A 26,181-nucleotide genomic window follows, 5' to 3' on the forward strand; every position below is an offset into this window, starting at 1 on the left:
ACAGTATAGAGCAGAATGAGGTTATTTAGCAGATTAAGTCTGCGGCAGCCCTCTCAAAGAATCAGTTCCACCCCTTTCCTATATTCCTATAATTTTTCTTTCTCAAACTATTTATCCATTTTACTTTTTGGAATTTTTTTACTGAATCTGCATCCATCAGTCATGGATATCCAGTCCCTCTACACCTCCATCCGCCAAGACCAGGGCCTCCAAGCCCTCCATTTCTTCCTCTCCCGACATCCCCAACAGTACCCTTCCACCGACACTCTCATTCGTTTGGCCGAACTGGTCCTCACCCTTAACAATTTCTCCTTCGATTCCTCCCACTTCGTCCAGACCAAAGGGGTAGCCATGGGCCCCAGCTATGCCTGTCTCTTTGTTGACTACGTGGAACAGTCCATCTTCCATAATTACACCGGCACCACTCCCCACCTCTTCCTCTGCTACATTGATGACTGCATTGGCGCCCCTTGTGTTCCCACGAGGAGGTTCAGCAATTCCTTAACTTCACCAACACATTCCACCCTGACCTTAAATTTACCTGAACCATCTCTGACACCTCCCTCCCCTTCTTGGACCTCTCCACCTCTATTAATGACGACCGACTTGACACCGACATTTTTTACAAACCCACCGACTCCCACAGCTACCTGGATTACACCTCTTCCCACCCTACCTCCTGTAAAAATGCCATCCCGTGTTCCCAATTCCTCTGCCTCCGCCATATCTACTCCCAGGAGGAATAGTTCCACCACAAAACACACCAGATGGCCTCCTTCTTTAGAGACCGCAATTTCCCTTCCCACGTGGTTAAAGGTGCCCTCCAACGCATCTCGTCCACATCCTGCACCTCCGCCCTCCGACCCCACCCCTCCAACCGTAACAAGGACAGAACACCCCTGGTGCTCATCTTCCACCCTACCAACCTTTGCATAAACCAAATCATCTGCCGACATTTCCGCCACCTCCAAACGGGCCCCACCACCAGGGATATATTTCCCTCCCCACCCCTTTCCGCCTTCCGCAAAGATCGTTCCCTCCGTGACTACCTGGTCAGGTCCACGCACCCCTACAACCCACCCTCTCATCCTGGCACCTTCCCCTGCCACCACAAGAATTGCAAAACCTGCATCCACACCTCCTCCCTCAACTCCATCCAAGGCCCTAAAGGAGCCTTCCACATCCATCAAAGTTTTACCTGCATATCCACCAATATCATTTATTGTATCCGTTGCTCCCGATGCGGTCTCCTCTACATTGGGGAGACTGGACGCCTCCTAGCAGAGCGCTTTAGGGAACATCTCCAGGACACCCGCACCAATCAACCACACCGCCCTGTGGCCCAACATTTCAACTCCCCCTCCCACTCTGCCGAGGACATGGAGGTCCTAGGCCTCCTTCACCGCCGCTCCCTCACCACCAGACGCCTGGAGGAAGAACGCCTCATCTTCTGCCTCGGAACATTTCAACCCCAGGGCATCAATGTGGACTTCAACAGTTTGCTCATTTCCCCTTCCCCCACCTCACCCCAGTTCCAAACTTCTAGCTCAGCACTGTCCCCATGACTTCTAGCTCAGCACTGTCCTGCCTGCCTATCTTCTTTTCCACCTATCCACTCCACCTTCCCCCCGACGTATCACCTTCATCCCCTCCCCCACTCACCTATTGTACTCTATGCTACTTTCTCCCCACCCCCACCCTCCTCTCATTTATCTCCACCCTTCAGGCACTCTGACTGTATTCCCGATGAAGGGCTTTTGCCCAAAACGTCGATTTTACTGCTCCTCGGATGCTGCCTGAACTGCCGTGCTTTTCCAGAACCACTCTAATCTAGACTCTGGTTTCTAGCGTCTGCAGTCATTGTTTTTACCTAATCCATCACTCATTCCCATTCCTAACCATTCATTGCATAAAAAATGCGATTTTCTCTCCATTTTATCTTTGGTTCCTTTTCCAATCACTTTAAATCTGTGTCCTTTAATTATCAACTCTTGAGCTATTATAAATGGTTTCTCTTTATTGACATTGTCAAAACATTTGATTTTAATCAAAGCTCCTCTTCACTTCTTACACTGTGAGGCGCACAATCCCAATTTGTCCAGACTGTCCATGTAACTGTTAACTCCTTTTGTGAGTCAAGTGAATACAAGATTAAGAGTGTGAATGAAGAATTGCTTTGTCTTTTGCAGCATTGGGCCTTGATAACGTGACTGGTAACTTTGAGGTAGGGAAGGACTTTGACGCAATCCTTGTCAACACCAATGTCCCAAATAGTCCATTTGATGTATTCACTGATGACACACAGGAGGTAATTATATGATGCATTAATTTCAAAACACAGATGAGAAAGAATGCTTTCAGTATCTTAATTAATCTGAAAATTCACTGAGATTCTTCCTTCTAATTTTCAAGGATATTTTCCAGAAGTTCTTGAACTTAGGTGAGTTCAAAATGTTATTGCAATTTTTACATAAATCCTCAGCAACTTCACAATATTCCAGATATTGATCAAGTTTTGGTGTTCTAGTATGCTACACTATGAAGTAATCCCTCTACATACAGATAATCTTCTAATCTAGAATTTATTTGATTAAGAAGAACTAAACATGAATCTTGCTAAAAAGAGAGACGTTGCCGAAACATTAATTCTTGCACTCATCAGGACAAACACAAGAATGGCAAATTTCAAACAATCACAATTATTTTACAGGAGCAAAGGGTGATGATAGGTTGGCAACAGATTTGCCAAGGCCAATGGAGAAAACAAAAGGGGTGGTAAAAATAAAGATATACCTTATGCTTTTGGGTAATTAAAAAAAGGCTTGACCGTATTCCTTTTGATTGTGGAGAACAAGTTCCTACATATGATGAGATATATCACTTCTAGCAAGCAAGAATAAGCCATTTAAAGAAAAATGATTTGGCAACAGGTCTCAATTTTCTGTAATATTCAAGTTTCATATTACTAAGCGACTATTTATGTACAAGGACCAAACTGATCCTGGGATACCCCATGGGTTGTAGATGTGATACGTTGCTTATTTTAGTTTTTAATTGTCAATGAGAAGCTAATTCTTCTTGAATCACTAAGGTAATTTTTAACATATTGCAATCAGTCCACAATCTTGGGGATAGATTTCATACAGAAGTAAATGCAGAATTCCAAAGGTCTACATGACCCAGAAGTCTACAATACCAACATGGCCAGGCTTTAGGATGCAAAATGGAATTTTAGAAGATAGAACATTGAACATAGAACAATACAGTGCAGAACAGGCCCTTAGGTCCTCGATGTTGCGCCGACCTGTGAACTAACCTAAGCCCATTCCCCTACACTATCCCACCATCATCCATGTGCTTATCTAAGGATTGTTTAAATCTCCTTAATGTGACCAAGTTAACTACATTGGCAGGCAGGGCATTCCACACCCTTACCACTCTCTGAGTAAAGAACTTACCTCTGACATCTGTCTTAAATCTATCACCCCTTAATTTGTACTTATGGCCCCTTGTACAAACTGACGTCATCATCCTAGGAAAAAGATTTTCACTGTCTACCCTATCTAATCCTCTGATCATCTTGTATGTCTCTATCAAATCCCCTCTTAGCCTTTTTCTTTCCAGTGAGAACAGACCTAAGTCTCTCAGCCTTTCCTCATAAGACCTTCCCTCCACAGGCAACATCCTGGTAAATCTCCTCTGCACCTTTTCCAATGCTTCCACATCTTTCCTGTAATGGGGCGACCAGAACTGTACACAATATTCCAAGTGTGGCCGCACAAGCATTTTGTATAGTTACAGCATGACATTATGGCTCTGGAAGTCAATCCCTCTACCAATGAAACCTAACACACTGTATGCCTTCTTAACAGCACTATCAACCTGGGTGGCAACTTTCAGGGATCTATGTACACGAAGTCCAAGATCCCTCTGCACATTCACACTATCAAGAATCTTTCCACTGACCCAGTATTATGCCTTCCTGTTATTCTTCCCAAAGTGCATCACCTCACATTTAGCTGCATTGAACTCCATTTGCCACCTCTCAGCCCAATTCTGCAGTTTATCCAAGTCCCCCCACAACCTGCAACATTCTTCCACACTGTCCATTACTCCACCAACTTTAGTGTCATCTGCAAATTTACTAACCCATCCATCTATGTCTGCATTGAAGTCACTTATAAAATGACAAACAGCAGTGGTCCCAAAACAGATCCTTATAGCACACCATTAGTAACTGGACTCCAGGCTGAATATTTTCCATCAACCACCAATCGCTGCCTTCTTTCAGAAAGCCAGTTTCTAATCCAAACTGCTAAATCACTCTCAATTCCATGCCCCTGCATTTTATCCAACAGCCTATCATGTGGAACCTTATCGAAGGCTTTATTGCAGTCCATGTATACCACGTCAACTGCCCTACCCTCATCTACATGCTTGGTCACCTTCTCAAAAAGCTCAATGAAGTTTGTGAGAAACGACCTGCCCTTGACGAAACCATGTTGACTATCTGAAATCAAATTGTTGCTTGCTAGATGATTATAAATCCTATCTCTTATAATTCTTTCCAAAATTTTTCCCACAACAGACATAAGGCTCACTGGTCTATAATTACCTGGGTCATCTCCACTGCCCTTCTTGAACAAGAGCACAACATTTGCAATCCTCCAGTCCACTGTTACTAAACCTGTAGACAATGACGACTCAAATATCAAAGCCAAAGGCTTCAACACCTCCTCCCTAGCTTCCCAGAGAATCCTCAGATAAATCCCATCCGGCCCAGGGGACTTGTCTACTTTCACTCCTTCTAACACCTCCTCCTTACTAACCTCAATCCTTTCTAGTCTAATATCTCGTGTCTCATTCTTCTCCTCTACAATATTCTCCTTTTCCTGAGTGAAAACCGATAAGAAATATTTGTTTAGCACCTCTCCGGACTCCACAGGGTCCACACACAACTTCCCACTTCTGTCTTTGACTGGCCGTATTCCTATCCAGTCATCCTTTTATTCTTCACATACCTATATAAAGCTTTAGGTTTATCCTTTATTCTACCTGCTAAAGACTGCTCAGGTCCCCTCCTTGTTCTTCTTAACTCTCTCTTTAAATCCTTTCTAGTTAATCTGTAACTCTCCATTGCCTCATCTGAACCATCGCATCTCATCGTCACATAAGCCTCCTTCTTCCGCTTAACAAGAGATGCAATTTCTGTAGTAAACCACGGTTCCCTATCCTTATCACTTCTGCCCTGCCTGACAGGGACATACCTATCAAGGTCACACAATATCTGTTCCTTAAACCAGCTCTATTTTTTAATTGTCCCCATCCCCTGTATTTTGCTACCCCATTCTATGCATCCTAAGTCTTGCCTAATCGTATTATAATTGGCCTTGCCCCACCGATAATTCTTGCTAATTTTCTTCTAGTATTTTGAGAAAAGAGCTGCCATTGGAGGATGAGTAAAATTGGCAATGCACTAGGAATCAGAATAAAGTAGCTCAAAGCTTTTCATTCCAGAGATAGGGAAGAGGTGAGAACATGGAAAAATTTGAAACAAGGATGAAGATGTTAAAATTGAAGCATGGCTGATCCAGGAGCAAGCCCAGATCTTTGAGCTGATTTGTAATATTTGAAAGAGACTTAGTATGATTGAGGGTATGTAGCAGTGGATGGTCTGGATGAATCATGGACGGATCATGATAGATTGAGGCCATTCAGCCCATTACATTCATGTGGACACTAACATTATGGAGAGTGGGAGATGATGGAAATCTAAGTAAACACAATCCTAGCATTTGACAATTGTTATGATGGTATCAGTGAGAATCAGGGGCATCAGTAAGTCAGGAGTTGTATTAAGGAAAGAGCATTTATTTTGAAAGTTTACAATTGCATGTAATTCATTTAATATTTCTGTCCTTTTAGGAGATGACCGGAACATGGTGGAAGTATATGTGGCTGGCAAGAAAGTGGTGCCTTTCCCAAGTGCCTAGAACAATAATGCTACCTAAATCTAGGCAGATATACACAGTTACTGCATAATATTTTTAATCATAGCAAACATCGATTATAAAAGGCTTATTGTTGCTGCTTACTATGTTATGATTTTTGTTTCATCAGCTGCTTTTTTTTATAATTAGGCTAGGGCTTTATATGGTAAATCCCATCACTTGACAATGGTGTAGAATACCTTGTAGTGATTGATACATCTGCAGTTTGGTTTTTGAGAGTCAGTGAATTCATTTGTGTTGTTATCCATTTACTTGTAAAATCCATCCATGTGTTTCTCAAGGGTTACTTTTCCCTCTTTGACACTTAATTTGGGTTTCTCTGGACATACCATGCCCATAGGCACCATCCAATATTACTTCACGAATCCAAGCACTAGGCGGCATTTGAGACACATCATTCCTGGACAAATCCATTTCCCAGAACAGACACATATTCCAGTCAAGGTTAACAGAAAGTGAATCAAGCATCAGAGGAGTTTGACTTCCCTCATCCAGGGCAGTTGAGGGACATTGACCTGGGTATCATGAACAGGTGAAGAAAGCACAAACATTCATACAGTGACGCAGCATAGAAGAAGCCAGTTGGGCTATCAGACTGTGCTGACTCTGTGAAAAAGCTGTCCAATTAATTCCAGTTTCCTCATCCCTTCCTGATATTTCCCATTCCAGCATTTCTTCAATTTACCTTCATAAAGTTATTGTTGATTCTGTTTTCACTGCCCTTTCAAGCAGCATATTGCAGGTCGTATATAAATCCCTGTGTGAACAAAATTCTCCTCGTCGCCTCTCTGGATATTTTTGTTAGTTTAACTTTATGTCCTCTGGTTATCAAAATCCTTTCAGTGGAAACAATTTCTCCTTATTTTCTCTATCAGCCTTCATGTCTTTGAATACTGCCGTTAAATCTTCACTTGCTCCTCTCTGCATTGGAGAGAGGAATCCAGGATTGTCTAATCTTTCCACGCAACTGAAGTCACTCCTCCCTGGTCCCATTGTAGTAAATTTGCATCATTTCCAAGGCTAAGCCCAGATTCAGACACAACACTCCCTCTGAGATCTAACCAACAATTTATATTTAAATAATACCTCTATTTCCATCGTCCATGTTTCTGTTTATGAGAAAATTACAGATGGAATGAAAATGTCAGTGGCTACCTAATGGCTTTTTGTGGGACAATGGGCTGTATGGCTATATTCCTATGCCACAGAAACTATACGAACGCAGTACAGAAATGGGAAACTGTGCAAATGAGAATTAACAGTGCCCTGTCCAGAAATAAGCCAAGGTTCGGACTTCCTCATTATAGTATTAGCATCATTGCTATGCTGCAACATATAGTTTAGGGAGTTGGGAAGACACTAGGAAATGTATTGAGCTTTGTTTGGCTACTGGCAATAAATACACCCTCAGATAATTAGCTTTTGAATATAGTTAACACGTAACATATAATAGCAAAAGTTGTGTATGTGGATGATTACAAGAAAAGTAATAATATCATACTTTTTTAAACAATGTAAAAAATTGCTCCTGTGCCCAATTCTGATAGAAGGTTTTGGAGTCAATGAATAGATGAGTAATTTATACTTACATATGCATGCATGCTAGATACTCCAGATTGTGCCCAATCTGTAGGTTTTTTTTAATTCATTCATAGGATGTGGGTATTATTGCCAGGCCAGCATTCATTGCCTATCCCTAATTGCCCAGTTGAGAGTCAATAACATTGTTGTGGGTCTGGAGTCACATGTAGGCCAGATCAGGTAAGGAACACAGTTTCCTTCCTTAAACAACATTAGTGAATCAGATGGGTTTTTCCTAATAATTGACAATGGATTCATGGTCATCATTAGACTTTTAATTCCAGATTTGTATTGAATTCAAATTCCACCATCTGCCATGATGGGATTTGAACCCAGGGCTCCAGTACCTTACCTGCGTCTCCAGATTACTAGTTTAGCAATAACAGCATTACCTCCCGTTAAATCTTGTAATAATGGGCATTCTATTTTTTATTTAGTACAGAACTTCAGATGATTTATATACTATCCTGTGTCAAATAAATATGCAGTATTACATAACAATTTACAAATGTAAATTGCTATCTAAATAAATATCACTATATTTTGCTCTGAAAGATATCTGACTATATAAATAAATTGCAAACTTGTTAACATATTCAGTGATGAATTATTGACTGAGGCCTCAAAACTAAATATGTTTTCAGTCCAGTCATATTTTTGTTGTTGTGATTTTCCATGTGCTTCTCATACAAAGAATAAGAGTTAATTGTGCATCACCAGAACACAACATTATTTGGCCAGATGATTCTCAAGAAGACTTTAAATAAATGACAGGGTCTGAGAGAGTAGACATTGACAAGGTGTTTTCAATTGCATAGGAGTAAAAAACCAGGGGTCATAAATCTAAGATGGTTGTAGCATGTTGCACTTCACTCAGGGAATCCAGGTTGCTGTGGCAACATGCGCTTTTACACAGATACTATAGTCTGGAGCTAGTGATGGTAGAGGTATCCTTTCCATTATAAACCCGAGCAGGAACCTCCCTGTTCTCACTATCTGCGCTTGACACACTTTGCAAGGTTTTGCAGGTTGATACTCAACTTGTTTGACCATGTTATGAACACATCTGGTCATTGAGACTTGGAACAGGACTCAAATCCAGAACGTTTGACTCAAAGGCTGAAACACTTTCACACAATCTCTGTAAATATAAGAAAATGCTATAAATCCAATTAGGAATTCAAGAAAAATGTCTTTATCTAGAGAATGTTGAGAATGTAGAATGGTTTATCAGAGGGAGAGGTTCAGTTGAATAATACAGAAGCATTTAAGGAGAAGCTAGGTGGGCGGCACGGTGGTTAGCACTGCTGCCTCACAGCGCCAGAGACCCGGGTTCAATTCCCGCCTCAGGCGACTCTGTGTGGAGTTTGCATATTCTCCCCGTGTCTGTGTGGGTTTCCTCCAGGTGTTCCGGTTTCCTCCCACAATCCAAAAATGTGCAGGTTAGGTGTATTGGCCATGCTAAATTGCCCGTAGTGTTAGGTGAAGGGGTAAATGTAGGGGGATGGGTCTGGGTGGGTTGCGCTACGGTGGGTCGGTGTGGACTTGTTGGGCCGAAGGACCTGTTTCCACACTGTATATAATCTAATCTAACAACATGAGGGGCAATGTAATGGAAATTTGTGTTGATTGGATAAGTTGAAGAAGAGTTTAGGCAAGACTTCAAAGGGAGCACTAATACCAGGGTAGATCAATATGAGTATAAGTATCTGATTGAATGAAATAACCATCCCAAACAGCCAGTTTTCAATGATTTTTGGAATTTACATTTCAAATGTTAAATTGCAATGCCAATCAATTATTTGTATTAATGGAGGGAATGTACATTTCTGCTTTTGTCTCCTCATGACAATTTCCAGCAAAGGTCAAAGTCCTTTTCTGCATAGGCATGATGGAATCTAACCTTCGTGTTCAAAACATTGTAAACCATATAGCACTTAATAATTGCACTACATAAACACTTAATTTCATGTTTCACTTTCAGATTTAGTTCTACAGTTTTAGAAGAAATTAGCTGAACAAGCTGTAACTGTTTCCCTTCTGAGAGTTCACAAGTTATGTGAAAGAGATCTTCAAACTCAAGTTAGACTATGATATCTTATTCCAAACATCTGCACCAATCTGTTATTTTTTGATCACCTTGTATCATGATGATCTAAGTGATCACCCTGCTAATTATCTACAAGTCATGGTTCTTTAGTGGAATAAAATAGCTTTTCTCATATACAACAATGATGCAGTCGTGGACCATGAAGTGCAATTCAACATTTATTTAAATGTCCTTGCGCAAATATTCCAATGAGTGCAAGTTTTGTACTTTGTATATCTGATCCATTTTCTCCCTCACTTCTATAAAGGTATTTTCATTTCAGGATGTCCTAATGGCAATAACAATTTCTTACCTACAACAGTCCTCCCCACTGTCAATCTGTATGTGTGGGCCAGCTCCACAGTGAAAAATCCCAAATTGCTTTTCAGTCAATGAAATACCTTGGAGGTGTAGTCACTCTTCCAATATGGCAGCCAATTTCTACATGGCTGGTTCCCATAAGTAGCAGTATGATAAAAGTTGCACCATTTGTTGTTTGAGAGGTAAGTCTTGTACCAGGGAAAACTCCCCTGTTCTTTATTTAATCTTTTGATCTTTAATCCACCAGAGAAGGTGTTAGGCTAACATCTTGTCTCTACGATGGCACATCTGACAGTGAAACAATCCCTCAGTTGTTTACTGGGAGTGTTGGCCTGGATTTTCATTGTGCTTAGAATTCTGGAATGAAACTTGAACCCACAGCCTTCTGATTCCTAACAAAGCAACCAACTAATTTAGTTATGTTTGAGATTTGCTAATTACTTCGCATATGGGAATTATTAATGAACCAGCATCAAAAAATATAATTTACCAGCACATTATAGCACTTAAGAACAACCAGCAACCATGACAGAAACAAGCAATCAAATCTTTCACGGATAGTAACTTGTATTCATATTGGAACATCAGAACAGAAGTAGTCCATTCAGATTGTTGAGTCTGTACCACTATTCAATGCAATCATGGCTAATTGAACACTTCTTTGCTCAGACCTTTGAGTACAGGAGTTGAGAAGTCATGTTGAGGTTGTACAGGCTGTTGGTGAATACTATGTGCAGTTCCTTGTTATAGGAAGGATATTATTAAACTGGAGAGGGTTTAGAAAAGGTTTACCAGGATGTTGGCAGGAATGGAAGACGTGAGCTATAAGCTGAGGCTGAATAGGCTCACACTTTTGTCAGTGGAGCATATGAGGTTGAAGAGTGACCTTATAGAAGCTTATAAAATCATGAGGGGCATAGATAAAGTGAATAGCAAAGATCTTTTCACTAAGGTGGGGAGCTCAAAACTGGGGGGCATATTTTTAAGGTGAGAGGAGAAAGACTTAAAAAGGACATGAGGGGCAAATCTTTTACAGAGAGAGTGGTTCATGTGTGAATGATCTACCAGGGGAAGTGGTGGATGCAAGTACAGTTAGAATATTTAAAGACGTTTGGATAAGTACACAAACAGGAAAGGTTTGGAGGGATATGGGCCAAATGCAGGCAGGTGGGTCTAGCATAGTTTGGGAAATTTGGTCGGCATGGACTAGTTGGACTGAAAAGTCTGTTTCCATGCTGTATGACTCTATGATTCTATGACTTTTACCCAAACCATCCCCATAACCCTGAATGCCACCATTAGTCTGAAATCTATCAATCTTGATCTTAAACATACTCGAAAACTGAGCTTCTACAGCCCAATCAAGTAGAGAACTCAAAAATGTTCACAACCCGCTGAGTAAAACAATTATTCCTCATCTTAGACTTAAGTGACATTCCCCTTATTTTTAAATTTTGTCCCTAGTTCTAGAGTCCTCAACCAGGAGAAGCATTTTAGCCATATCTACCCTGACTATCTCTGTAAGTATTTTGTCATTTTCAATGAGATCACCTCCCATTCTTCGAAGTTCTAAACAATTCAGGCTCAATTTACCCAATTGCTCTTCATAAGATTGTCTCACTATGCTTGAAGCAAGTCTGGTGAACATTAGTTATAGTCCATCTACGGCAAAGATATCTTTCCTGAGATAAGGAGACCAAAATTGCATACAGTATTACGATTTGGAGATGCTGGCATACAGTATTACAAGTGCAATCTAACCAAGTTCCTGTACAACTAAGCCAAGACTTCACTAATTCTGCGCTCAAATCCTCTTTTGTTAAAGGCAAAGGTCCCATTATTCTTCTAAATAGCTTGGTCCACCTGCACGTCAGTGAATTATTGACGAGAGCACCCAGATTCCTTTGTACATCTGCACGTTCTAACCTCTTATTATATAAGAAACAGTCTGCATACCTGGTTCTCCTACCAAAGTGAAAAACCTCATATTTTCCCAATTTATATTTTATCTGCTATGTTCTTGCCCATTCATTAAGCTTGTCCAAATCCTCGTGAAGCCATTCTACACCTTCCTCACAATACACATTCCCATTTAGCTTAGCATCATCTCCAAATTTGGAAATGTTCACCTCGAAATCATTGATAGATATTGTGAACAATTAGGGCTCAAGTGCAGTACCCCACTAGTCACAGCCTACCAAAGTGAGAAATACCCATGTATACTTATTCTCTGTTTTTTGTCTGGTAGCCAATCATTAATCCAAGCTAATGTATTCCCTCCCAGCCTATGTGCATTAACTTTTATAACGAACCTCCTGTGGAAGCCTTTGTCCACAGCCTTCTGCAAATCTAAGAATATAATCACCTTCGTCACTTTGTCAGTAACATCTTCAAAAACTCCGAGATGTTTGTGAAACATGATTTCCCAATTGCAAGTCTGTCCTGACTATGCCCAATCATATCATTATCATCATTTATCCCAATCTTTATAATAGATACTAGCTGTTTCTCTATTCCCGATGTTAATAGATCTGTAGTTTCCTCTTTTCTCTCTCACTCCCCTCTTAAATAGTGGGACAATATTTGCCACCTTCCAATCTCCAGGCTTTATAGAATTTTGGAAGCTGAGTACCAATATATTGATTACCTTTAGAGCCACCTCTTTCATCAACTTTCAGCCCTATTAATTTCTCCAGTACAACTGTCTTACTAATGCTAATTTCCTTCATCTCCTCATTCTTCCTAGTCACTTGGATCCATTGTTCTGGAAGGTTTCTTGAAAGAATAAAACATCAAAATATTTTCGCTCCTCTGCCATTTCTCTATTCCACATTACAAATTATTCTGGCTGTGTCTATATTACATTCATTTTAGCCAAATATTTCCTTTGTATCTGTCTGAAGTAGCTTTGAGAGTCTGTTTTTATGCTTTTTGCCATTTATGGTCCTTTCTCCTTTTCCTTATCAATTTCTCGTTTCGCCTTTCCTATATTCTAAAACCTTGTCAGAATTACTTCTATTTATGCCAACTTTATACACTTTTTTCATTTAATATTATACATTCCTGAACTTCCTTTGTCAGCCATGGTTTTTTGATCTATTTTGAGTTTTTGCATCTTGAAGGAAGGTATAGTTGCTGTCAGTTGTGTAATGGTTCTTTAACTCCTTTTTACAGTTATGCCTTTTAATCTATTTTCCCACTCCATCTCAGTCACAATAGCACCTTTAATGTAGTAAACTATCCCTAAGTGCTTCAAAGGACCATAACCACCCAAACATGGCTAGCAGAGGAAGGTAATAGAGGACTTTAATCAAAGAGGTGTGTTTTAATGAGGGTCTTAAAGGGGGAAAGAAAGGTGAAGAAAAACAGAACTCTAGGAGGATCAGATGCTGTCATTTGATGGATCCATAGCTGGTAATGGAGAGGTAAATGAATAGAGAATGTACAAAGGCCAGAGTCAAAGGGTTAAGAGTTCTTGGGCAGGTTGTAGCTGATTAGAATTTTATCATCAGCCTACTATAATTAAAATGTATAAAACAAGACATAATTACATCAGTGGGACATAAGTTAAACAGAAGATAATGAACTGTTTGAACTATTTCTCAAATCAATCTCTTTTCTGGGGCAAAGTCTGACAATAAAACCATTTATCTTCTAAACCATGATATGCAATCAAACAGAAAGAAACATCAAAAATTCTTCCCCATTATTACAATTCCCACCTCTTACAGGAAATTTAAGAGGTTGCATAGCAAAATGAGCACATAATGCTAATCAGCTCTGTAGATTAGGGATGAAACATATTCAGACATAGCTGGTTTGTGCACGTGGGTCTTGTGCAATGTATAATGGTATTACAAAAACATGTTGAAATTTATTCAAAAATATCATTAATTTCCCAGAAGGAAAAAAATGCAAAGAAGATAGCACAGAAGCATCAGAAAATTATTGAGTTAAAAAACGACAAATATAATAAAAAAGAAAAGTTGAAGGTAAGCAATAGTTTCATTGGTAATAGCTTATCTTTCAGATTAGTGTAATTAATTTTCATAACCTTAACCATGAGGTGCTTTGATAGAATAAAGAAGAAGTAATTATTTCCATTAGCAAAGAGTAAGCAGAGAACTCAGATTTAGAACATTTGATAAAAGAACCAGAGTCAATGGGTTTTTATGTTTCAAAATAGCAAGTTTTAATGAGTGTGTTGTCTGAGAGATTAGTGGGAGCAGATTAGTGGGAGCAGATTTAAATTTGAAAGATGATTTTCCTGAATGCTTGAATGGGAAACAAAAATGACAGCATTCAATGGAAAAATGAGACAGGGTGGGACCAACTAGATCACTCCAAAAAGAGTCGTGTCAATGCATTATCTGGGTTGTAGCCAAATTTATAGATGACACAAAAATAGGTGGAAAGGCAGGTAGCAAGAGAGATGCAAACAGTTTACAGAGTGATATTGATAAGTTTAGCAAGTGGGCAAAAAGTTGGTAAATGGAGAAATGTGAAAAAACATGTGGGATATAGGTAAAGTAGTGTTACTTCTGCAACCATAATTACTTATGCAAGGTAAATGCACTCACACCAGTGTATAATTGTTTCAACCAAGAGCTGAGTAAACAAGAATGAAAACTATGTGAAGGAAATATATAATTGTTTTTGTATTAGCTAAAACGTGCATACAAGAATGAAACGTGCCTGCAAACAATGGTAGATGTCACAAATAAATAGATAAGGTGCTGTGAGGACGTAGGTTAAAGCCAGATATGCTTGTACAAATAGTAGTTATAAGCATCTGTTTCCCACTTCTGCAAAAGCAAATAAAACAAGCCCCAATTAAAAGGTCATAAGGATCAATATGGTTGAGAAATAGGAGGAAATGTCACAAGTAAGGGAAACAGATGGCAGTGAAGGAGAAAATATATAACAGGATGTGGTGAAATGGCCGAGTAAAACTTGTACTTTGTTATGCACAAGGCCGGATAAGACAAGAGATAAACAATAGTAATGGGCACTGGGTTTGGAGTAGTGAATCCTATATAAGATATGTACTTGCTAGACTCTGTGTGTCTATTTTAGGCACCACGCTTGCAAACATATAATAAACATACTGATTGCTTCAGATCTTGTCTCGGACTGAAATTATTGAAGTGAGTGAGCTTCGTTTCTCACAAACAGATTATTATTTAAATGGAGAAAAATCACAGAAAGCTGCAACACAAAGAGACTTGTGATTCTTATACATGAAACATAGAAAGCTAGCACACAGGTGCATCAGGTAATCAGGAAGGCTCATGGAAAGTTGGCCCTTATTTCAAGGGGGTTGGAGTATAAAAGTAGGGATGTCTTACTGCAACTGCACAAGATGCTGGTGAGACGACATCTGGTCAGCAATAAATGCCAACTGACGAGCACCAAACTACACTCATCCCCCCTTGTTTGAGGCAAGTTATCATTTGACTGGAGGCAGTACAGAGAAGGTTCATGAGGATGATCCCCAGAATGGAGGGACTGTCTTATTAGCAAAGGTGAAGTAGGTTGGGACTCTACTCACTGGAGTGTAGAAGAATGAAACATAATAGGATTCTTCAGCAGCTTGACAGGGTGATGGTTCCCCACATGAGAGTGTCTAGGATCAGAGGGCATAGGCTCAGAATAAAATATAACCATTTAAAGACTGAAATGAGGAGGCATGTCTTCTCTTAGAGAGTTATGAATCTTTGGAAATCGTTCAAGAGCTTTGGGTGAAGTGTTCCTGTGTACATTTCAGGGTGGGATAGATAGATTCTTGATGAGTTGTGGAATGAGTGGGTATTGGGAAAGAACACAGTAACAGGCTTGTATGGAATGTCAGATCAGACATGATCCTATTGAAGAGCAGAGCAGGCTGGAGGTGCTGAACGGCCTACTCCAGTTCCTATTTCTTATGGTTTTATGTTCTTCGTAGACACAATGGGTATCCTGTGCTGTATCATTCTGAGTTAGATAGTAGCATCCAATAATGTAGCACTCAGTAAAAGAATATTCTGTGCATGGACATCTTCAGGTCAAAAGAGTTGCATTGCATTAGACAATACTATACAGTCATAGAGATGTACAGCCCAGAAACAGACCCTTCGGTCCAAGTCGTCCATGCCGACAGATATCCCAACCCAATCTAGTCCCACCTGCCAGCACTCAGCCCATATCCTTCCAAACCCTTCCTATTCATATACTCATCCAGATGCCTTTTGCAATTGTACCAGCCTCCACCACTTCCTCTGGCAGCTCATTTCGTACATGTACCACCCTCTGCATGAAAAAGTTGCCCCTGAGGTCTCTTTTATTTCTTTCCCCTCTCACCCTGAAGCTATACCCTCTAGTTCTAGATTCCCCCACCCCAGGGAAAAGATTCTATCCTATCCATGCCCCTCATGATTTTTTAAACCTCTACAAGGTCACCCCTCAGCCTCCAACATTCCGGGAAAGTGACCCCAGCCTATTCAACCTCTCCCAAGAGCTCAAATCCTCCAACCCTGGCAACATCCTTGTAAATCTCTTCTGAACCTTTTCAAATTTCACAACATCTTTCCGATAGGAAGGAGACCAGAACTGCACACAATATTCCAACAGTGGCCTAACCAATGTCCAGTACAGCCGCAACATGACCTCGCAACTCCTGTCTTCAATACTCTGACCAGTAAAGGAAAGCATGTTAAACGCCTTCTCCCCAATCCTATCTACCTGCAACTCTACTTTCAAGGAGCTATGAACCTGCACTCCAAGCTCTCTTTGTTCAGCAACAGTCCCTCGGACCTGAATTTATCTAAATTAAACTCCATCTGCCACTTCTCAGCCCATTGGCCCATCTGATCAAAATATTCTGAGGTAACATTCTTCGATGTCCACTACACCGCCAATTTTGGTGTTATCTGCAATCTTACTAACTATACCTCCAATGTTCACAGTGGCACTCCAGTGGTCACAGGCCTCCAGTCTTGAAAACAACCTTCCACCACCACCCTGTCTTCTGCCTTTGAGCCAGTTCTGTATCCAAATGGCTAGCTCTCCCTGTATTCCATGAGATCTAACCTTGCTAACCAGTCTCCCATGGGTAACCTAGTTGAACGCCTTACTGGAGTCCATATAGATCATGTCCACCCCTCCGCCCTCATCAATCCTCTTTGTTACTTCTTCAAAAACTTCATCAGCAGTTGTTTTAGTGTGGTTGTGGGCTACCACGATGCCTAGGGGCCGGAGTAGTCTGGTGGTCACCTCTGAAATGTCTTTGATATATGGTAGGGTGATTAGAATCTCTGGGCGTATTGTGTCTTCCTGTTTAGGTCCGTTGTGTAAGCATCGGCCAACTGAGCTTATCAGGTAACCATTGTTCCTGAATACGTTGTACAGGTGTTTCTCCTCAGCTTCCCATAGTTCTAGAGTGCTGCAGTGTGTTATAGCTCATTTAAACAATGTCCTGATGCAGCTCCATTTGAAGGTGTTGGGATGGTTGCTTCTGCAGTTTAGTGTCTGGTCAGTGGGTGCAGCCTTCCTGTAAACACTGGTCTGCAGTTCTCCACTGGCTTTTCATTCTACTGTGATGTCCAAGAAGGGGAGTCAGTTATGGTTCTCTTGCACTTTGATGAATTTTATACCGGTGAGGATACTGTTTATGGGTTTCTTGTGTTTGTGGGTGTCTTCGGGCTTGTCATGTTTCGTGATGATAAAGGTATCATCCACACAGCTGACCCAAAGCTTAGGCTGGATCATGGGAAGCATAACCGCTTCTGCTAGAAGTCCTGATATTGGTGATCCCATAGGCATCCCGTTGATTAGTTTGTAGACATTGTCGTTGAAGGTGAAGTGTGTTGTGAGGCACCGGTCCCATAGTTTGATGATGTTTTCCTTGCTGATGGTGTTTGTATGCCTGGTTCATCAAGCAGTGAGGCCAGTGTTTCGTTGGCTAAGGTGATGATTATTGATGTGAATAGGAACGTCACGTTGAAGGAAACCATGACCTTGTCATCCACTATCTTGGTGTCTTTGATGATGTTAAGAAATTTCTGGGTGGCATAGATGGAGTGGGTTGTTTCATCTACCAGGTGTTTTAGTTTTCGTTGCAGTTCCTTTCCAGCCTGTGTGTTGGTGCGCTGGGAAGTGAGACTCTGGGTCTGGAGGGGGGCCTTGATTGTGCACCTCTGGTAATCTATAAACACAGGGTGCGTTGGACCCTTCTGATTTCATTCTTTGGAAGCCTGTCTTGTTAATTTCACCTGCTTTGTGTAGTTCCTCAGGGCTGCTGTAATATGAAGTCAAGTCCATCGTCACCTGTTGATAGGAGTAGATATCGGTTATTAGTGTGCTCACTTTTTCCATACACTGTGTTCTGTTCAACAGTCACGTGCCCTTTATCAACACGTAGGATTATAATATTTCTGTCTTTTCTGAGTCCTTCCACAGCTTTTCTTTCAAGTGTGTCAAAGGTGTTCCTTTCTTTCTTTCGGCTTAGTATTGGTGCTACTGTCAGTCTGATGGTCTGCTGGGTTTCTTCTGTAGGTCCATTGTCTTTAAGTGTTGATTCCTAGGAAGTCCTTTTTGCCTACCTCCCTGTGGCTATATTTCATCCCTCGTACTAGGACAGCTTTTGCAGTGTCTGTGAGTGGTCGGTCAGATAGACTTTTGACACAGTTCTCTGATTTGTCCATGTCATTGCTATGTGTGAGCTTGGTTACTTTCTCTTGTAAGGTCAGTCCTTTCTTTGTTCTGGTCTGCTGGTTCGATTAGATTAGATTAGATTAGATTAGATTAGATTCCCCACAGTGTGGAAAAAGGCTTCGCCGATCCTCCGAAGAGTAACCCACCCAGACCCATTTCACTCTGACTAATGCACCTAACACAGTGGCCAATTTAGCATGGCCAGCTCACCCGACCTGCACATCCCTGGACCGTGGGAGGAAACAGGAGCACCCAGAGGAAACCCATGTAGATACAGGGAGAATGTGAAAACTCCGCACAGACAGTCGCCCTATTTTGTCTAATAAGCCTTGCCAGGTTCCTGCACTTACAAAGAATGGAATCTGCATTATTTGGACACTTGGGAATTCTGCCTTTCTAGCTTGATTGATGAGGAAGCATTTAAAACTTGAAGATCAATGACAGAGCAAAAAAAAAGGTTTACACAGTTATAGGAGTATACAGGTAGTAGTTCTTTCCTGAGCTAGATCTACAGCAACCATCCTTTGGACCGAGGAATAGAAAACTCAGGAAGTCATTAAGGTGTCCATTGTGACAAACCTCATCAGTTGGTCTTTGAATTATCACAGAGAGAGTGGTCATTGCTCAACAGGTTCAGGACAAGCCATGGCCCCTGTGTGGCCATCCTCCACTGGGTTGTTACTACAAACCCCTTATTCACTTAAGAAGAGACAAACAATGTGGTACATTACCCAGGAGTCCCCTCTCTGAAGACGAATGCTTAATAGCATTATTCCTATTACAGGGTAACCAGAACTGGGCACAATACTCTAAATGATGCCTCACCAACATCCTGTACAACCTATATATAAGGTCTCAACTCCTATACTCAAAGTGCTAAACACTTCTTAACCACCCTGCCTACATGTGACACAAACTTCAAAGAATTATGAACCTGAATACAAGGGTCTGTCTGTTCTACAACACTACCCAAGGCCATACTTTTAATTGTATAAGTCCTGCCCTTGCTTGTTTTATCAAAATGCAATACCTTGCATTTATCTGAATTAAACTTAATTTATCACTCCTCAGCCCATTGATCCAATTGATCAAGCGGTCTTTACAACCTTATAAAACCTGGATTTGATGATGACCAGGAGATCAGATAGAAAGGAGGTGGCTTGTCCCTCTTCCACGGTTATGTTAGAGCCCAGGTGTTTCTGGAGAAGGAGCACGCAATGTCCACCAAAACCCTGGAGTTGTTCAGGGAGAGGTGGGCGCCGCAGGGAGTGGAGTGTATTATTTCCCCGTCCAACTCTATTTTGATTTAATCCCTACCCTCCCCTTCACCGTTTGATCATGCAGCATTGCCCTCTAACAAGGGCACTGCTTGTCACTGGCCACTTGGATGTTTCCTTTCTTCCTGGTGGTGGAAATTAAATAAAAATTTGTACACCTCGTGTCTTTCACTGTGTCTCACACCTGCACACACACAACATGGATGCGGGGTAAAAATAAGATAAACAGGAGTGTCATTGCCAAAATAAAAAGAAAGGACGTGGCTATGGAATTAAACATATTGGTGAAGGACAGAGAGCCAACTATCACTAGTGTAATCTTCACATCGAGGTAATGCCTCCTGGAGTACTACATGGACTATATTTGGAGTTTGCCAAGGGAGACAATACAGGAGACAGAGGAGCCATTGCTCAGTGAAAGTTGGAATGCATCCAATTATAAATGGCCCAACAGAAGTGGAATACTGTTGGTGGATCATTTCAGATGGATCTGAGAGGTTCAAGAGAATGAAGAGAGATAATGTATTTTGTTTACCTTCGCAGGATACATGCACCGTGGTACAGTGGTTAGCACTGTCACCACACAACACCATGTCTCTGTGAGGGCTTCTGCCGACTGTTCCGATTTCCTCCTACAGTTCAAAGATGCACAGGTTAGGTGGATTGACTATGGTAAATTATCCTGTAATGTCCATGGATGTACAAGCTAGGTGGGTTAGCCATAGTAAAGTGTTGTGGGACAAGGGCAGGATGCTGTTCAGAGGATGGCTACAGACTTGATCAACCAAATGGCCTCGACACTGTAGGGCTTCTTTATAACCAAGAGCTTGACTGAAACAGAGTCATAGAGCCACAGAGATATACAGCGCAGAAACAGAGCCTTTGGTCCAACTCATCCATGCCAACCAGATATCTTAAATTAATCTAGTCGCATTTGCCAGTACTCGGCCCATATTGCTCTAAACCCTTCCTATACATATATCTATCCAGATGCCTTTTAAATGTTATAATTGTACTAGCCTCCACCACTTCTTATGGCAACTCATTCTGTACATGCACCACCCTCTGCGTGAAAAAGTTATCCCTTAGGTCCCTTTTAATTCTTTCCCCTCTCACTTTAAACCTATGCCCTCTAGTTTTGGACTCCCCCACCCTGGGGAAAAGACCTTGTCTATTTACCCTATCCATGCCCCTCATGGTTTTATAAACCTCTATAAACCTCAGCCTCCGACACTCCAGGGAAAATAGCCCCACTCTTTTCAGCCTCTCCTTATAGTTCAAACCCTCCAACCCTGGCAACATCCTTGTAAATCCTTTCTGAACCCTTTCAAGTTTCACAATATCCTTCCGAATGGAGGGAGATCAGAATTGCACACAATATTCCAAAAGTGGCCTAGCCAATGTCCTATGCAGCCACAACATGACCTCTCAATTCCTATTCTCAATGCACTTAACAATAAAGGAAAGTATACCAAACACTGCCTTCACTATCCTGTCGACCTGCAAATCCACTTTCAACGAATTATAAACGCGCACTCCAAGGTCTCTTTGTTCAGCAACAATCCCCAGGACCTTACCATTAAATATAGAAATCCTGCTCTGATTTGCCTTTCCAAAATGCAGCGCATCACATTTATCCAAATTTAACTCCATCTGCCCCTCCTCAGCCCATTGGCTGATCTGATCAAGATCTCGTATTCTGAGCTAACCTTCTTTGCTCCAATTCTGGTGTCATCTGAAAACTCACTAACTATACCTCTTATGTTCACATCCAAATCATTGCTATAAATCATGAAAAGCAATGATCACAGCACCAAACCTTGTGGCACTGCATTGGTCCCAGGCCTCCAGTCTGAAAACAACCCTCCACCACCACTCTCTATCTTCTACCTCTAAGCTAGTTCTCCCTCTATTCCATGTGATCTAACCTTGCTAACCTGTCTCCTAGAAGAACCTTGTTGAAAATCTTACTGAAATCGACGTAGATCACACCCACTGCTCTTCCCTCAACTATCCTCTTCATCACTTCTTCAAAAAACTCAATCAAGTTAGTGAGACACGATTTCCCACACACAAAGCCATGTTGACTATCCCTAATCAGTCCTTGACTCTCCAAATACATGTAAATCCTGTCCCTCAGAAACCCCTCCAACAACCTGCCTACCATTGATGTCAGGCTCACCGCTCCCTGGCTTTCCTTACCATCTTTCTTAAATAGCGGCAAGACATTAGCCAACCTTCAGTCTTCCGGCACCTCACCTGTGACTATCGATGATACAAATATCTCAGCAAGGGGCCCAGCAATCACTTCCCTAGCTTCCCACAGAAGTCTAGGGTACACCTGATCATGTCCTGGGGATTTATCCACCTTTATGCATTTTAAGATGTCCAGCACCTCCTCCTCTACGATATGGACATTTTTAAAGATGTTGCTATTTACTTCCCCATGTTCTCTGTCTTCCATCTTCTCCAACACCAAGGAGAGGGAAGCACTGAAATCACTAAGAAACGATAAGAACATAATCATACTACCAGCAGATAAAGGCAGAATGACGGTCATCCTAGATAAATCTGATTACATCCAAAAAGCACAACAACTACTTGCAGATATCAACACCTACCAAATGAAGGAATTTGACCCCACACCACAACTCACCAATAGGATAAATAACACACTAAGAAATCTACAAAAAAACGGACAGATAACCAGAGCTGACCTACAAAGAATGAAACCGGAAAGCAACAACACCCCCAGATTCTATGGATTACCTAAAGTACACAAACCAGACATCCCACTCAGACCCATAGTATCACTACCAGGGACACCATCAGAGGTGTCAGAATTCACTACAGAGGTATACAGGAAAGCCACACACACAGACCAAGTTCTAAACTATGAAAGTAACCACCCCAACACACACAAACGAAGCTGCATCAGGACACTATTCAAAAGGGCCACAACACACTGCAGTACACCAGAACTGCAAAAAGAAGAAGAGGAACACCTATACAAGGTATTCGCCAAAACGGATACCCGCGCAACTTCATCAACAGATGCCTAAGAGAAAGACCACGGAACGAGGACATACCACAACCAAAAGGACCAGCCACACTACCATACATCAGGAGCATCTCGGAACTGACTGCCAGACTACTGCGACCCCTAGGACTCATAACGGCACACAAACCAACAGCCACGCTCAGACAACAACTCACCAGAACGAAGGACCCGATACCCAACATGAGCAAAACTAATGTAGTGTACAAAATACCATGCAAGGACTGCACAAAACACTATATAGGACAAACAGGAAGACAGCTAACAATCCGCATACATGAACATCAACTAGCCACGAAACGACACGACCAGCTATCCTTAGTAGCCACACACGCAGACAACAAGCAACATGAATTCGACTGGGACAACACTACTATCATAGGGCAAGCCAGACAGAGAACAGCCAGGGAATTCCTAGAGGCATGGCATTCATCCACAAACTCCATCAACAAACACATCGACCTGGACCCAATATACCAACCACGACAGCGGACAGCTGAAACTGACAACCGGAAGCAGCAGGGACAGACCACTATAAACACCGGAGGAAACATCAAAGAAGCGCTTCGCAGGAGGCTCCCAAGCACTGATGATGTCGCCTAGCCAGGGGACGAAACGTTTGCAACAAAAACTTCCAGCTCGGCGAACAGAACCACAACAACGAGCACCCGAGCTACAAATCTTCGCTCAAACTTTGATCTTCTTCTCCACTGTAAACATTGATACAAAATCCTGACATCAACAGTAGGACCCCTTAAAGATTAGCAAGTCTGCCTATGTGTGGAACTACAGGAGATAGGGGGATACAAAATCCTCATTTTGTATCCCCCGATCTCCTGTAGTTCCACACATAGGCAGACTTGCTAATCTTTAAGGGGTCCTACTATCTCCTTAATTATCATTTTGTCCTCATTTGTAGAATCCCTTTGGACTCTCCTTAATCCTATTTGCCAAAACTATCTCTTCCCCCATTATTGCCCTCCTGACTTCCCTCTTAAGTATACTTCTACTGCCTTTATATTCTTCTCGGGATTCACTCAATCTCTGTTGTCTATACCTGTTGTGTGCTTCCTTCTTATTCTTAACCAAAATCTCAATTTCTCTAGTCATCCAGCATTTCCTGCACCTACCAGCCTTGACCTTTATCCTAACAGGAATATACTGTCTCTGGATTCTTGTTATCTCATTTAGAATGCTTCCCATTTTCCAGCCGTTCCTTTACCTGCAAATATCCACTGCCAATCAACCTTTGAAAGTTCTTGCCTAATGCCATCAAAATTGGACTTCCTCCAATTTAGAACTTCAACTGTTAGATCAGGTCTATCCTCTTCCCTCACTATTTTAAAATTAATAGAATTGTGGTCACTGACCCCAAAGTGCTCCCCCACTGACACTGACACCTCAGTCACCTGCCCTGCCTTATTTCCCGAGGATAGGTCAGGTTTTGCTGCTTCTGTAGTAGGTGCATCCACATACTGACTCAGAAATTTTTCTTGTACACACTTAACAAATTCCTCTCCATCCAAGCCCTTAACACTATGACAGTCCCCGTCTATGTTTAGAAAGTTAAAATCCCCTACCATAACCATCCTATTATTTTTAGGGATAACTGAAATCTCCTTCCAAGTTTGTTTCTCAATTTCCCTCTGACAACTCGGGGGCGTCTATAATACAGTCCCAAAAAGGCAATCATCCCTTTCTTATTTCTCAGTTCCACCCAAATAACTTCCCTGGACATATTGCCAGGGATATCCTCCCGAAGTACAGCCATAATGCCTTCCCTTATCAAAAACGTCACCCCCCCCTCCTCTCTTGCTCCCTTTTCTATCCATCCAATTACATCTATACCCTGGACATTAAGCTGGCAGTCCAGTCCATCCCTGAGCCACATCTCTAATTGCTATTATATCCCAGTCCCATATTCTAAACCATGCCTTTGGCATTGAAATAAATGTAGTTTAATTTTTCAGTTCTACCTCGTTCTCTGCTTTTTTCCTGCCTACCGAATGTTTGACTTACTTCTTTTACCAACTGTACTAGTCTGAGACAGATCTATTCCTCACTATCTCTCTGGGTCCCTCTCTCACACTTACTAGTTGAAATCCTCCCAAGCAGCTCTAGCAATTCTCCCTGCCGGTATATTAGTCCCCTCCCAATTTGTCCTTCTTATATAGGTTACTTCTACCCCAGAAGCGATTCCAATGGTCCAAAAATGTGAATCCTTTTCTCCTGCACCAGCCCCTCAGCCATGCATTCATCTACTCTATCTGCCTATACCTACCCTCACTATTTCATGGCACTGAGAGTAATCCCAATATTACTACCCTCGAGGATCTACTTTTTAACTGTCCCAAGATAAGTTGCTGGACAGAGAAATATTTTAAATAATCCTTTGATTAATTCTTCTGTATAAAATCCACTTTCGTTGAGTTCCCTAGTCTTGCAAACTCCCAACCTATCTCTTCCCAAAGCTTTGAACATGTTGGCACCCTATCAGATCCGAGCCCCTTTCTCTTGGAGCTCCATACCTGAATCCGTCCAATCGAGGTTCCACTTGTCCCACAGGTGTGAAACAGTTCAGATCAAACTCACAAATGACCACCTTTTGGACTGAGATAGATGGAATTGATCCCTTTCTATATTTTTTCTAATCCACCTCTAGCTTTTGACCTGGTTGACCACATCATCCTCAATAATAAAGGTACAGATACATGGTGGAAACTCAGCTTGGGGTCAAATAGACAACAAGAGGTTGAGGGTAACTGCTGCAGAGGTGGGAACGGGAAGAGAACCCAAAGCAGGAATTGCTGGTAATAAACTGGATGGATGAAAATGGAATCAAGTTAAAGTAGGAATTGTATTCTGGGTAATCCAAGATGGAGGACGGGAAAAATCTCTGGCTGGAAGAGCTGCTTTTTTTTTTTGAGGTATTTTAGATGCTGGAGGTGATTTCCTCGAATTCCAGGAGCAGAAATTACTGTTTTATATGCTGTTGCATTGTTTTGGAACTTTGGAAAAAAAAGTCAAAACAACAGCAGTTTTAAAAGGGAGAAGAACAGACAAAGGAAGCACATGGTAAGATCAGTGCAGGAGAGAGAGAGAGAGAGAGAGAGAAAGAGAGAGAGAGAGAAAGAAAGAAAGAAAGTGAGAAAT

The 26,181-nt window shown here is 41.5% G+C and overlaps 1 protein-coding gene across 1 annotated transcript in view; it reads left to right on the forward strand.

Annotated features, from left to right (window-relative positions):
* Positions 1 to 8,177, forward strand: part of gda (guanine deaminase) — a 57,241-nt gene extending 49,064 nt beyond the window's left edge. Inside the window, exons 12-14 of the mRNA XM_043716437.2 lie at positions 2,190 to 2,308; positions 2,413 to 2,440; positions 5,926 to 8,177. Coding sequence (XP_043572372.2) covers positions 2,190 to 2,308; positions 2,413 to 2,440; positions 5,926 to 5,993 — 215 coding nt within the window. The 3' untranslated portion in view covers positions 5,994 to 8,177. The remainder of the gene's footprint in view (positions 1 to 2,189; positions 2,309 to 2,412; positions 2,441 to 5,925) is intronic.
* Positions 8,178 to 26,181: the final 18,004 nt, after the last annotated feature.

Source organism: Chiloscyllium plagiosum, unplaced genomic scaffold, assembly GCF_037043375.1.
Source record: "Chiloscyllium plagiosum isolate Xiang-an unplaced genomic scaffold, Cpla_swu_hap1 HiC_scaffold_2, whole genome shotgun sequence".
Classification (NCBI taxonomy): domain Eukaryota; kingdom Metazoa; phylum Chordata; class Chondrichthyes; order Orectolobiformes; family Hemiscylliidae; genus Chiloscyllium; species Chiloscyllium plagiosum.